The 13384-nt window shown below is 37.9% G+C and overlaps 1 protein-coding gene across 2 annotated transcripts in view; it reads right to left on the reverse strand.

Moving 5' to 3' along the window:
- The window catches only part of pir (pirin), a 120035-nt gene that overhangs the window by 106310 nt on the left and 341 nt on the right, over positions 1-13384 (reverse strand). Inside the window, exons 1-2 of one of the 2 annotated variants that reach the window (XM_028799803.2) lie at positions 13163-13235; positions 2023-2139 (exon numbers count right to left, since the gene is read on the reverse strand). In XM_028799803.2, coding sequence (XP_028655636.1) covers positions 2023-2109 — 87 coding nt within the window. In that variant the 5' untranslated portion in view covers positions 2110-2139; positions 13163-13235. Of the gene's footprint in view, positions 1-2022; positions 2140-13162; positions 13236-13384 lie in introns of those variants that run through there. The other variant, XM_028799802.2, reaches the window with a different exon arrangement.

Raw genomic sequence — 13384 nt, forward strand, 5'->3', positions numbered from 1 at the left:
TGTGTTTGCGCATTTCATTTTCAACCAGTTGTCATAGTGGTAAAGCTGCTCCTTCTCAGATCTATGTAGGTGGCGCAGTGAATAAGCTACTGCTTAGCAGGCAGGAGATAAAAAGTTTGAATTATGGGTACTCCCTGCATTTAGCACTTTGAGTAGTGAGCTGCTCTTATTATTATCATATACTGTAATAAAAACATACATTTAATTGGAGTCTGTAACAGCCTGTGTAAATTTATTGTACTACTAAAAGTTAGCACTTAATGGATAAAAGCAGACAGAGAAACACTTGTGAATCATTTCTTCTTGGTGTCTTGTTGAGCAAATAGACACTGCAATGTCTATGGTGGGAGTTACTATTCCTCACACACAGACATTCACATCAACATATCATTTGAACAATTTGTTTATTCAATTTTATGTGTCAGCAAGGTAACTGCTGAAAAACTAAAATAAAAAAAGAATGAAAAACTAAAATTAGGTAAAGGCTAAAGAAACAAAATTAATTAAAACCAAAAAAAGAGAAAAATAAAAACTAAAAATGAAAAAAATTAGAAAATGATAAAAACTTAAACACAAAGAAAATGTAAAATTAAAACCTAAATAAAAACCAAAAATAAAATACAAGATCACTGGCTATCATGAGGAGGCATGGTAGGAATTTTGATGAAAGAGAGGCTATATGCTGATCATGGAAGACTTAAATAATCTTTCTAAACCCCAACGGGGATGGCCAGTGGCAGGAGCCAAAAATTGGAGATCATTATTTAGCAGATTGCACTAGACATATCATAACACAATGCAGACAATGTAGCCTGCCAACCCATAAACAATATACCCACTAGCCACTTAACATATTAAAAATAAAAATTCTGTTTAAACCACTGTGTGGTATACTTATGCAGTTTGACATTTAATCCAAAACATGTTTATACTTAGATACAAAACCACAATTGTGCTAAAAGCAATTTTTGTAAACAGCTCCTAGCATGCACCTTTCTCTAGCATATACTACTTTATAAATTGCCTGAAGTCAGAAGTTTGCTGTTGTGTCAGCTATGTTGACCATACCCTAAGCTTCCATCCAAACAAGACAAAAAGTTAAAATATCTACTATACTTCAGCAATACATCAGTGGGAACCAACAACAAATAAATCAAGTTTATCTGCATGAAGGTAGAAGTTACCATAAAACAGAGTTGGGCATCTAGTTATTGTAACCTAAAACTCAAAAAAATCTAGTTTCTATTCCATATTTGGACAGAGTAGACATACTCAGGAATACCTAAGTCATGGTAAATGTCCTATAGCTTGGCCAGGAACATCTCAACACTTATGGCATTCCCTTCCTAAACATGCTACAGGACAGTTACAAAGAAGCACAAATGGTAGTGGGTAGCTACCTAGGATTCAGTAAGATCATGGACTGCCACACTGTACTCCTAGTTAGCAAGTAATATCCAGTAAGGATACTCCAAAAGAATGCTGCTTAATTTAGGGGCATTGTAGAGATACTTTCTTTTTAAAAAAATTCCTTTAGTTAAAGTCAAAGCGAACTTTATTGTCATCTCAACCATATACAAGTATACAGTCAGACAAAATTGCGAATCTCAGGGTCCACAGTGTCACAACATGAAGTGCAAATAATAAATTAAATATAGAATTAAAATAAAAATTTAAAATTAAAACACAAACAAGACAAGACATTGTGCAAAGACAAGACAAAGAAATAGCAGCAATATTGATGTATAGTAAGCAATATGAACATTGATGCAATGTATGGTATTTGCAATCTAGATACATAAATACTGTATAGTCAATAGATATGTAATATAATAAATAAATAACTTTATATCCTTTCTATAAATTCTTCAGGAAAAAACTAAAGTACTCTGACAACTCTACTCTGTTTATGGTATAGTGGGGACTGCATTCCTTTACAAACAGCTACTAATTATTATGGTCATGAAATAATATTAAACTAATTTTACTTATTGGGAGCGATCATGAAAGGACACCCCATACCTCTCTTCGACCAATACTCCTGCGGACACGAGCACCTACTCCCTCTGCCTGCTCAACACTAAGCACGGTCTGAATTACTCTTCTCATGATGACAGGTGGTCAGGTCTCAGTTTCTACCTGGGAAATTAAAAGATACGTAAGCAATAAGTTCATAGAACCCAATAATTATATAATGTACAATTTGTTATTTCCTTTTTTCTCAAATATTTCATATTTTGTTTTAATTTCCATATTATAATTACATATTTTACTCAGATAAGCACTCTTGTGAAGATTACACCTTAAAAAAGGACTTGTCTTTCATTTTATGCAATTAATATTTCTAAATGATTAGACACATTAATGCATTTCATGTATATTCTGCATTTGCTTTATACTCTACATATTTGAGTATCTAGAGTTTATACCATTAACTGGGCACAAAGCAAAAAACAATTTTAAAATGACACCAGTCAACTCTGCAAGGGACACATGCAGAAAACCACACACATTTATTCAAAGCCAATGTCTCTGGAAAGTGGTAGGAAATGACAGCATTAGTGAAAAGCATGTGAACATTGGGCAGAACATGAAAATACATGATACATAGTGCTTAGACAGAGAATGAAAAGCAGTCTATTTACAAACTAACACATATAAATATTGATAAATAATTTTATAAACAACTATTACAATTAACAAGCATCTTCCAAACTAACAAGCATGTCAAATGCCTTGAACGTGAATAAGACTTGGTTACTTCATAAAGACCTACATCCTGCAATCACTTAACAAAAGATCTATCTGTCTTTTAAAATAAAATTAGTAAAGTTAATTTCAGCACATATAAATATTGATAAATAATTTTGTAAACAACTATTACAATTAACAAGCATCTTCCAAACTAACAAGCATGTCAAATGCCTTGAACATGAATAAGACTTGGTTACTTCATAAAGACCTACATCCTGCAATCACTTAACAAAAGATCTATCTGTCTTTTAAAATAAAATTAGTAAAGTTAATTTCAGCCTTAATCAACAAAAAATGTGCACACCAAAATAACAGTTAAAACATGAAAATGTATTGTCAGTTAAAATTCTTAATGCCTTTTAAGAACCTCAATTTTAACATGCAGTTTCCAAATCATAAAAAACTTATGGTAATACTAATGGGATGTACCATTTGCTCTTCCCAACTATAATTCAATGACAATATTTTGTTAAAATGCAGATAAGCACAATGTAATAGCAGCATCTTTTTCAGCAAATTAATATGTTTAATTAAAACAATAAAATTTGCAATTATGTCATAAAAGTAATTAAAGGGGAGACAATGTTGTGAAAATAAATATAAGCTTGTTATTAGCTGCAGCTATTTTTGTAAATGTATCACAATCTGTTACATGACTATTTGGTGGACAGATTTCACATTTACTAAAATATGTTGGTACAAAATGGCTATTTCATATCCCTATTAGGTCACTACATTAATATGAAACTTGACACGTTTACACCTCATATTATCAGCTGGGCAAATTGATAGATCAACTTGTAATAAAGAAAACTCAGCATAATATAAAGCAAATAAGGCGAAAATTTTTAAGTAGTCATTTGCTGCAAGCAAAAAATTTATTATGATGAAGATGGTTGAATCATGAAAATTCAAGTGACAAAATTACTACTGGTGTTGCAATGAGTAAGACAATTATAGAAAAAACTATCTGCATTAAAATTTTTTATTTATTCATTAAACTGTTAAACAAATATACAGCATAAAAGATAATACATGAAACTGAACTCTGCAACTTTCATGAGATTAGCTGTGTGGTCCATTTCAGCGAAAAAAAAAAATAATTAAAATTTCTAAAAGATTTTTTTCAAGAACAAACTAGATGTTCATTGCTCCTGATCCCAGTGTATTGTTAGCACATTCAAGTGTAATACTTTGTATCATTATACATAATTTCTACAAACTATCACACATTTGGCTTTTATGTTGCACCTTAAAGTTAAAACTTTCAGAAAACGTATAAGAAATTTAAAGACAGGATTATCTATTTATTTGTTTAATATTTGTGCCCATATTTATTAAGCATCTCAGAGATGGGAAACTGTCCAAACTGGTACAAAAATCACAAGAGTGACACATACTTGGTACTACCCCTAGGAGTAGGAGTAAAAGCATTTTATCAAGTTACCCAATTTAGAAGAGTACTCCTAACTTCACCAGGATTTAGCAATGCTCCTGAACTGTCCTAACTTGCTAGGAGCTATAGAAGATAGAGTTCAGGCAGAGATAGGTACACACATTCCAGGAAAGGTGGAATGTTTTGGAAACGATGGAAAGCAAACAGCTTTTAAAAAGATATTGATTTGACAGAGATGGAGCAATATTTGTAACAAATCTTGCACATTATGTGATCTCTCCATCTACACAGAGAGGCCATGCAATGTTTGCGGAAATGAAAGTGTGCAGAACATAACGTGTAAAGCTTTGTAATAGCAATGATTTGGGTATGTCACATTTCTCTAATTTTGCACCAAACTTTGAATGTCCTTACAATGAGTGAAGTAATATGCCAGTTCAAACATTTCCCCAGTTCTCCACATAAGGTAATGTTAAAGCAAGCTACATTCCTGCAAATTGGCATTAACACAGAGATCATTGCCCATAGTCTGGATGAGCATGCATACCTGAATTCCATGTGATTTCACACTATAAATATACAGGTAACAATGTGTGCAAATTGTATTGTAGAAACCATCATATCATCCTAAAGATAACCAAGACAGGATGGGTGATTGATAATGACATGTCACACAGGTTCGCTGACCTCTCCACTCCATGTATCCCTGGAACATTCGCAATACAGTTTATAAGCCCAGGAAGGTTAAAGACGCAGGCGCAGACTCCTGGGGCATTGGAAAAATAAAGCCTTGCAAAAGATAAGGGGGGTTCATGGAGAGAGGCATGGCATGCCACCATGTATGATCGGAAACAATGGAAAAGAGGATGTAACTCATAGTTGTGGCTAGTTACAGTATAATGGTTATTTTGTGAGGTGCTTCACCTGGGGCAAAGAACATTCTTCTGCTTAGTTCATTATCCTTCCTTTTTATGTTCTTCTTCTTTTCATATCATTATTATTATCTATATATATAATTCACTAAGCCGCCAGTGAGCAAGACACCCATGGAGCACGAAGGACGGAGCCACACCCACCAACTCTAAGACCATTGGATACGACGACAACTCGCAGAGCCACGCCCACCAACTCGGACGCAGTGACTCACAAAACACTACGGCGTCATTCGTGTTTGTCTCTGCTACAGTCCACATGCACCTCTGAGCCACGTTGACTTTTCATTATTCTTTTTGGTTACAACGCACGCACGCCATGGTCTTAGAGTTGGTGGGTGGGTCTCTGTGAGTTGCTCTTCCGAGCGGGCACATAACCAGGTGGTGTGTATACTTTGAGAACGAGGGTGGACGCGGCAGGACCATCTAAGAAGAGGCATGTTTGTCGCGGATGTGAATCGCTGTATGCAGCGTGTAAAACAGTTTGTTTGTCGCAGATAATTTGCCTTTTACTTTTACACGAAGACAATTTCCTGTTAGATTGGCCTTTGCGATGACAATTAATAAGGCACAGGGCCAAACTTTCAAAAAGATATGCATGTATCTGCCAAAACCAGTTTTCAGTCACGGACAATTGTATGTTGCTCTCTCCAGAGTTCCACCTTTTCATTCACTTACTGTTGTATCCTTAAACCCACCCCTTTTAGACAACTGTGTCTTTCCGAAAGTGTTCAGCCATCAATAAATAATTATGTGGCGTATGCCTGCAGGAACACGTGCAGCGAGTGAGCGAGCCAGAGAGAGAGAGAGAGAGAGAGAGAGAGAGAGAGACAGCGACACACACAGGCGCGCAAGAGAGACACACACACATACAGGCGCGTGAGAGAGAGAGACACACGCGCGAGAGAGAGAGAGAGAGAGGGGGGGGGGGGGGGCTGGACGCATAAGAATAATAATAATAATACTTCATTAGCAGGAACACGTGCAGCGAGCAAGCGAGCGAACCAGAGACAGAGAAAGAGCGACACATACAGGCACGCGCGTGCGCGAGAGAGAGAGAGGGCTGGACGCATAATAATAATAATAATAATACTTCATTAAACTGATATAGCGGTGTTCTCAGTATTCAAAGCGCTATCCACACAGGGAGGAACCGGGAAGCGAACCCAAAATCTTCCACTGTCTCCTTACTGCAAAGCAGCAGCACTACCACTGCGCCACAAGGCAGAGAAGGCAGTTAAAGAATGCACCGGGCTCAATTTTGTTTTCACTTCTGTTTACGGATGTTTCACATGTTCATTTTTCCCTGTGCTTAAAAGACACTAAAAAAGTGTTTCTCAACTGTGACTCCGGAACAACTCAGTACGCAAGCTATATTAAGCGTCAACAACGAAGACTCGCTACACCTTAACCCCTTCACCGCCCTCTGCCGGATATATCCGGCACCGCTGTTTTAATGCTAACGCCATACTGCCGGAATTATCCGGCACATTTGCCTGTGGTTATATGAATGCCTGGCAAGTAGTATAACTGACGGTTTGGCGTGGGTATTATTACTACGTTGTATTTCGACAAGTCTGTGGTTGTTTTGGCCGGTCATGTGACGTGATTCGCATGTAACAGCTGTGAATATGGCGAAACGTAAACTGACTTCAAGTGAGGCTTTGCAGGCGATTTTGGACAGTTCTGATCATGATTGTAGCAGTTCTGAAGAAGATTTTAGTGACAGTGATGAGCAGCAACGTGCGCTGCATGATATTGTGAATGAAGACGCATCGGATGACGGCGCTGAGTGGGTGTATCCCCAGCATCTCAGCTGGGCTGCTGCCCGAGGTGAACTACCTTTTCTGCATTCGTTTGAGGGAACGTGTGGCTTTATTGTTGATGTAAACAATTACACTGCTGAGCAGTTTTATGAGCTGTTTGTGTCACCTGATTTGATTAGACATTTTGTTCATCAGACAAATCTGTATGCAGCACAGTTTATTGAGAAAAATCCCAATTTACCTCCACATTCCCGTGTTCGTGCTTGGTTTGACACTGATGAAAACGAAATGAAAAAATTCATTGGGATTTTGATGTTGATGGGAATAATCAGAAAACCAGATATTGAGATGTACTGGTCTACAGATCCTATGTATGCAACACATATTTTTGCAGCTGTCATGACACGTAACTGATTCTCTTTGCTGCTGAAATTCTTTCATTTGAATGACAACAGAAACGAGCCAGATAAGAAAGATCCAAACCGCGACCGCTTGTTCAAGCTACGTCCTTTGATTGATCATTTATTTGAAGCATTTCAGTTGCCCTACATGCCAGGACCGTCAGTTGCAGTTGATGAAAGTTTATTGTCGTGGAAGGGCCGCTTACAGTTTCGACAGTATCTACCATTGAAAAGGGCACGGTTTGGTATCAAGATGTTTTGCTTAGCTGAGAATTCAGGTTACATTTATAGATTTCGTGTATACACTGGCAACTTGCACAACATTTAGTGGTCAATACTGCTTGAATAAATGTAAAAAATGTAAAAAAAATGTAAAAAAGTAAAAAAACAAAAATTGTTCAGATTTCGCCTGGCTTGGGGAATATTTAGGGAGTTGGCGGTTAAAGGGTTAATGAACAAGTACTGACACTTATCCCTACCGACGAAGTAACTTTCACCAGCGTGGCCTCCATCGTCACAGACGATCCCGCTTTCAGTCACGGACAATTGTATGTTGCTCTCTCCAGAGGTCCATCTTTTCATTCACTCACAGTCGTATCCTCAAACCCACCCCATTTGGACAACTGTGTCATTCAGGAAGTGTTCACCCATCAATACATAATTATGCGGCATATGCTACGCTGCAGGTTGGCTAGTTATTATTATTATCTTTGTGGTGAAGCCTTAGAAAACTACAAATAGTGACATAATGTCAGGTCATCATACATTCTCAAACATGAAGTAGTTTACTCCAAGCTGGGAGTAATAATAGGAAGCTTCATAAATACTTCTTATGTCGCACTCTGAGTCCAAGTCTGACTTTTACTGCAATTTCTAGATGTAATTCTGAGGTGCTTGATGAACGCAGGCACTGACCTACTTTTTATTAAGATTTATTTTTTAACTTAATATTGCATAACATTCTCCAACCTTTTAATACAGTTCAGGGTCACAAGAGGCTCCAGCCAATCCCATAAGCATTAGGTGTAAGGCAGAAAACAACACAGAACAAGGCAGCATTACAAAGCAGAGCCCACTCATACACACTCCTACACTCACATGGGACTAATTAAAAGATGCTAATTAACTCAGCAAGTGTTTTTTGGGACAAGGGAGTATAACTTATGCAAACAAGAGGAGAACGTGCAGGCAATGACATGCCATGGAATTCAAACCATATGGCAATAGCGCTTTCTGAAATTGTGGTAAGAGGTCTGTGGTGCAATGCAGTTTTTAAATAAATAATCATGCCCTGGGATATGCGGACTCCAATCCGGTGTAGGTATGTGCAAGTGTGCTTCACTCAGGTGTTGATTGGGGAGCTTAGCCGATTGTGCATACACATGCACAGGCGAGCAGATCACCCAGCTAACTCATTCACACCTCGGAGGTAGTGGTGTATCACACCTGCGTCCAATCAGACGATATAAAAAGAAACTTGCACAGCTCCAGAATGGAGGACAGAAAAAGAACAAAAAGAAAAGGAAGGCATATAGATTAAAGAAAAGAAGGATGCAGAAAATGCCAGGAACAGGATGGGAGATGGTGAAACACAGAGTGGAAGCAGGTGGTTGGGAAAATGAGCCCCAAGTGAGGAGTATGTAGCCAACGCTCGAAAGGGTGGCTGAGGCTCCCATGAAAACCCAATAGACTGTGGGAGGAGAGGGAGCAAGGAGCAAAGCTCAATGACGCACCCTGTAAAGGCAGGCAGACAGGCAACAGGGATCCTAGCTAGATTAAGGGGTAGTCAGCGCCTGGTGGTTGACAACTCCTTGTGCTGCAGAATCCATAAAGGGTAAGCCATGGAGATGTTGGATTTTAGAATGAAGCACCAAGGCTCATGATTTTTAATGAGAAAATGTTCACCCTTGTGTTTTAACCTCATTTTAATGGAATTATTTATTGGATATTTTAACCTCCACATTCACTGATTTCATGGATTATTTATTTAATTGATGGAGCACTACACTGTTGAACACTTTGTTTTTGGTTTGACTTTAATAAAAGCCCTGACATTTTTTGTACCAACCCCTTAGTGGACTGTATGAGTCCTGATCTGCCTAGTTCATCTTGGTTTATGACTATCAATGGTTTCATGTTCAAGTGCCTCAAGGAAGTGACAAGGGAGCATGGAGCTGATGCAGACTGCCACAGAAACACACTATATATGGTGAAAATAATATTTCTGCAGAAAATAATATATACTCTAGCAGAAACAGTGATATTGTCATATATACAGAATACAGTACAATGAAATTCTTAATTGCATGGTCAACTAACATGTCATTTAAGAGAAACTACAAACTAGCTTCTCTAATGCACTCCTTACCACTCTCTCAGTTTATAAACATATGTTTTTTTAATATATGTCAATAGTGTAATAATTGACCCTGAACTTCAAAATAATGAAAACATGAGAAGATCAAAACCTGTATTGTATGGTATGCATTATCCAAAACATGGTGGACATACTATTGCCCACTAGCAATATGCATTGAATGCAAGGTCCTCACATAACACATCGATAAAACAGTACATACTACTCCACATGCCATCATTGCTACCTGATGCATTAAAGTGTGTGGTTAATGTGTACAAAGCGCTACCTTTAATATACTGTATATGTGGTATGATATTTTAACTCAGATACCAAAAGATTTCCTTGATGTGTGTAGTATGCACCAAAAAAGTAACATTTACAGAATGCTTAGGCTTTTTTTTCTGAATATGGCTGCACGTTTTTCTGCCTTAGTAAAGAATATACTTTACTGGTCAAACATGCAGACCTATGGTCCTAAAATAAAGGGACTACAAAAGGCAAGACATAAACAACAGTAAATTCTCTGCTCATTGTTTACAAACATATGAAAGTACATGTGATTCGGAATTCTGAACATATATGAACCATGACCTGGGGGATTATCAATATTGCCTTGCAGGGACCATGCTTTTAATTACAATAAACTTTTCCACCTAGTTGCTGCTACCATATATTTTTTTGAATATCCAGAAAGTATCAGGTCATAAGCTTTCGATTAAGACCAAGATCAGGGTACTAGACCCATTAGTTTGTGAGTAATCACATGACAGACAGACAGACATTAGCATAATATACATATAGATATTCAAGGACCTTCAATGCTGAAGATCACACTTTTAAAGATGTGGCTCATTATAAGACTTTCAAGAATCTGTGTCATAGGATCAAATCATTCAGTGATCCCAAACCATTTAATACTTGCTTGGATTTTTTGATAAGTTATACTTTTCAGACATTTTCATAGACACAAGTTGAGTTATTTTATTAGGCTTTTAAGACAGTACTGAGGGATGAGATTACATTGACCAAAAAATCACAAAAATTTGATCATACATCATTCCTGTTAACCTGTCACTCATTTTTTAAACCCACTCTTTCCAATATATGGTTACATGATGCCAGAGCTTATTCTATCAGTGCTAGGTAGACACAGGAACCAGCCCTGAATGAGATGATAGACAATCATATAAATTCAAGCCCAATCAAATTTGGTCAATTCTGACAAATAAATAAATATATACATACAGTGGTGTGAAAAACTATTTGCCCCCTTCCTGATTTCTTATTCTTTTGCATGTTTATCACACAAAATGTTTCTGATTATCAAACACATTTAACCATTAGTCAAATATAACACAAGTAAGCACAAAATGCAGTTTGTAAATGGTGGTTTTTATTATTTAGGGAGAAAAAAAAATCCAAACCTACATGGCCCTGTGTGAAAAAGTAATTGCCCCCTGAACCTAATAACTGGTTGGGCCACCCTTAGCAGCAATAACTGCAATCAAGCATTTGCGATAACTTGCAATGAGTCTTTTACAGCGCTCTGGAGGAATTTTGGCCCACTCATCTTTGCAAAATTGTTGTAATTCAGCTTTATTTGAGGGTTTTCTAGCATGAACCGCCTTTTTAAGGTCATGCCATAGCATCTCAATTGGATTCAGGTCAGGACTTTGACTAGGCCACTCCAAAGTCTTCATTTTGTTTTCCTTCAGCCATTCAGAGGTGGATTTGCTGGTGTGTTTTGGGTCATTGTCCTGTTGCAGCACCCAAGATCGCTTCAGCTTGAGTTGACGAACAGATGGCCGGACATTCTCCTTCAGGATTTTTTGGTAGACAGTAGAATTCATGGTTCCATCTATCACAGCAAGCCTTCCAGGTCCTGAAGCAGCAAAACAACCCCAGACCATCACACTACCACCACCATATTTTACTGTTGGTATGATGTTCTTTTTCTGAAATGCTGTGTTCCTTTTACACCAGATGTAACGGGACATTTGCCTTCAAAAAGTTCAACTTTTGACTCATCAGTCCACAAGGTATTTTCCCAAAAGTCTTGGCAATCATTGAGATGTTTCTTAGCAAAATTGAGACGAGCCCTAATGTTCTTTTTGCTTAACAGTGGTTTGCATCTTGGAAATCTGCCATGCAGGCCGTTTTTGCCCAGTCTCTTTCTTATGGTGGAGTCGTGAACACTGACCTTAATTGAGGCAAGTGAGGTCTGCAGTTCTTTAGACGTTGTCCTGGGGTCTTTTGTGACCTCTCGGATGAGTCGTCTCTGCGCTCTTGGGGTAATTTTGGTCGGCCGGCCACTCCTGGGAAGGTTCACCACTGTTCCATGTTTTTGCCATTTGTGGATAATGGCTCTCACTGTGGTTCGCTGGAGTCCCAAAGCTTTAGAAATGGCTTTATAACCTTTACCAGACTGATAGATCTCAATTACTGCTGTTCTCATTTGTTCCTGAATTTCTTTGGATCTTGGCATGATGTCTAGCTTTTGAGGTGCTTTTGGTCTACTTCTCTGTGTCAGGCAGGTCCTATTTAAGTGATTTCTTGATTGAAACAGGTGTGGCAGTAATCAGGCCTGGGGGTGGCTACGGAAATTGAACTCAGGTGTGATACACCACAGTTAGATTATTTTTTAACAAGGGGGCAATTACTTTTTCACACAGGGCCATGTAGGTTTGGATTTTTTTTCTCCCTAAATAATAAACACCATCATTTAAAAACTGCATTTTGTGTTTACTTGTGTTATATTTGACTAATGGTTAAATGTGTTTGATGATCAGAAACATTTTGTGTGACAAACATGCAAAAGAATAAGAAATCAGGAAGGGGGCAAATAGTTTTTCACACCACTGTACATACATAAAAATATGTTGGCAGTCTGGCATTTTCTCAGGCCCTTCTTCAATAAGCATAAACCCAGATATTTACTATCCTAAATATTGAAATCATGGAATTACAGCTTAGAATTCCAGGGCTGCAAAGTGACAGTACTGACCATTAAACTTGCATTCAGTTCTGAAGTATTTAGGGGCACTGGTAGCACTGGCCACCCCCTGCATCGCCCTGATTAAATTGTGCAGCACTAAACATGCCAGATAATGACTGTAGGGAGGTGTGAAGAGAGCAGACCTCATAAATCCGATTAATCTGTACAGTACTGAATGAGTATACCCCGAATTTGTGCTCTAGGATCGGAACCCCATACTCGTTTTAGAATAAAACTACTGAGGACAGTCGTGAAAATTTGTGTCAAGAAATAATTTTTCAAGGACACCTACATTTGTAAAATGGTAAGTGCAGAGGTCGCGCTATTAAAGCCTGTATAAGCGGCCAACATTTCAGACATTGATTGAATTTTAAAAAATCGTCGTAAATATAAAACTGGTAGCAGTCGTGATTTAGGTTCAAAGTTTCCTAAATCAGTATGTTGTGGCAGGAGACACTGCACCGACTATAAACGTTTGGAGATTTCGATTATGCCTCCGATTTGCTTCAACAGAATACAATTTGTCGCTTGCGATTCACAGGCACCCACCTCACCTTACCATGTCCGGTACGCTGTCTGATGTAATACGCTCCCGCAGGAAATCCGCATTTAAACTCCCTGCCACCGAGTTCTAATTTCACAAAGTTACACATTTTTTATTTGCTGACAGCGCCATAAAGTTAAATTATGCATGCCCAGAAATCGTGTTTGCGTTTTAAAGCAGAAGCTATGATTTCAGTTCCGAGTTGAAGTGTACGCGATAGCTTTCTGTACATTACAA

This window comes from Erpetoichthys calabaricus, chromosome 4, assembly GCF_900747795.2.
Source record: "Erpetoichthys calabaricus chromosome 4, fErpCal1.3, whole genome shotgun sequence".
Lineage (NCBI taxonomy): Eukaryota > Metazoa > Chordata > Cladistia > Polypteriformes > Polypteridae > Erpetoichthys > Erpetoichthys calabaricus.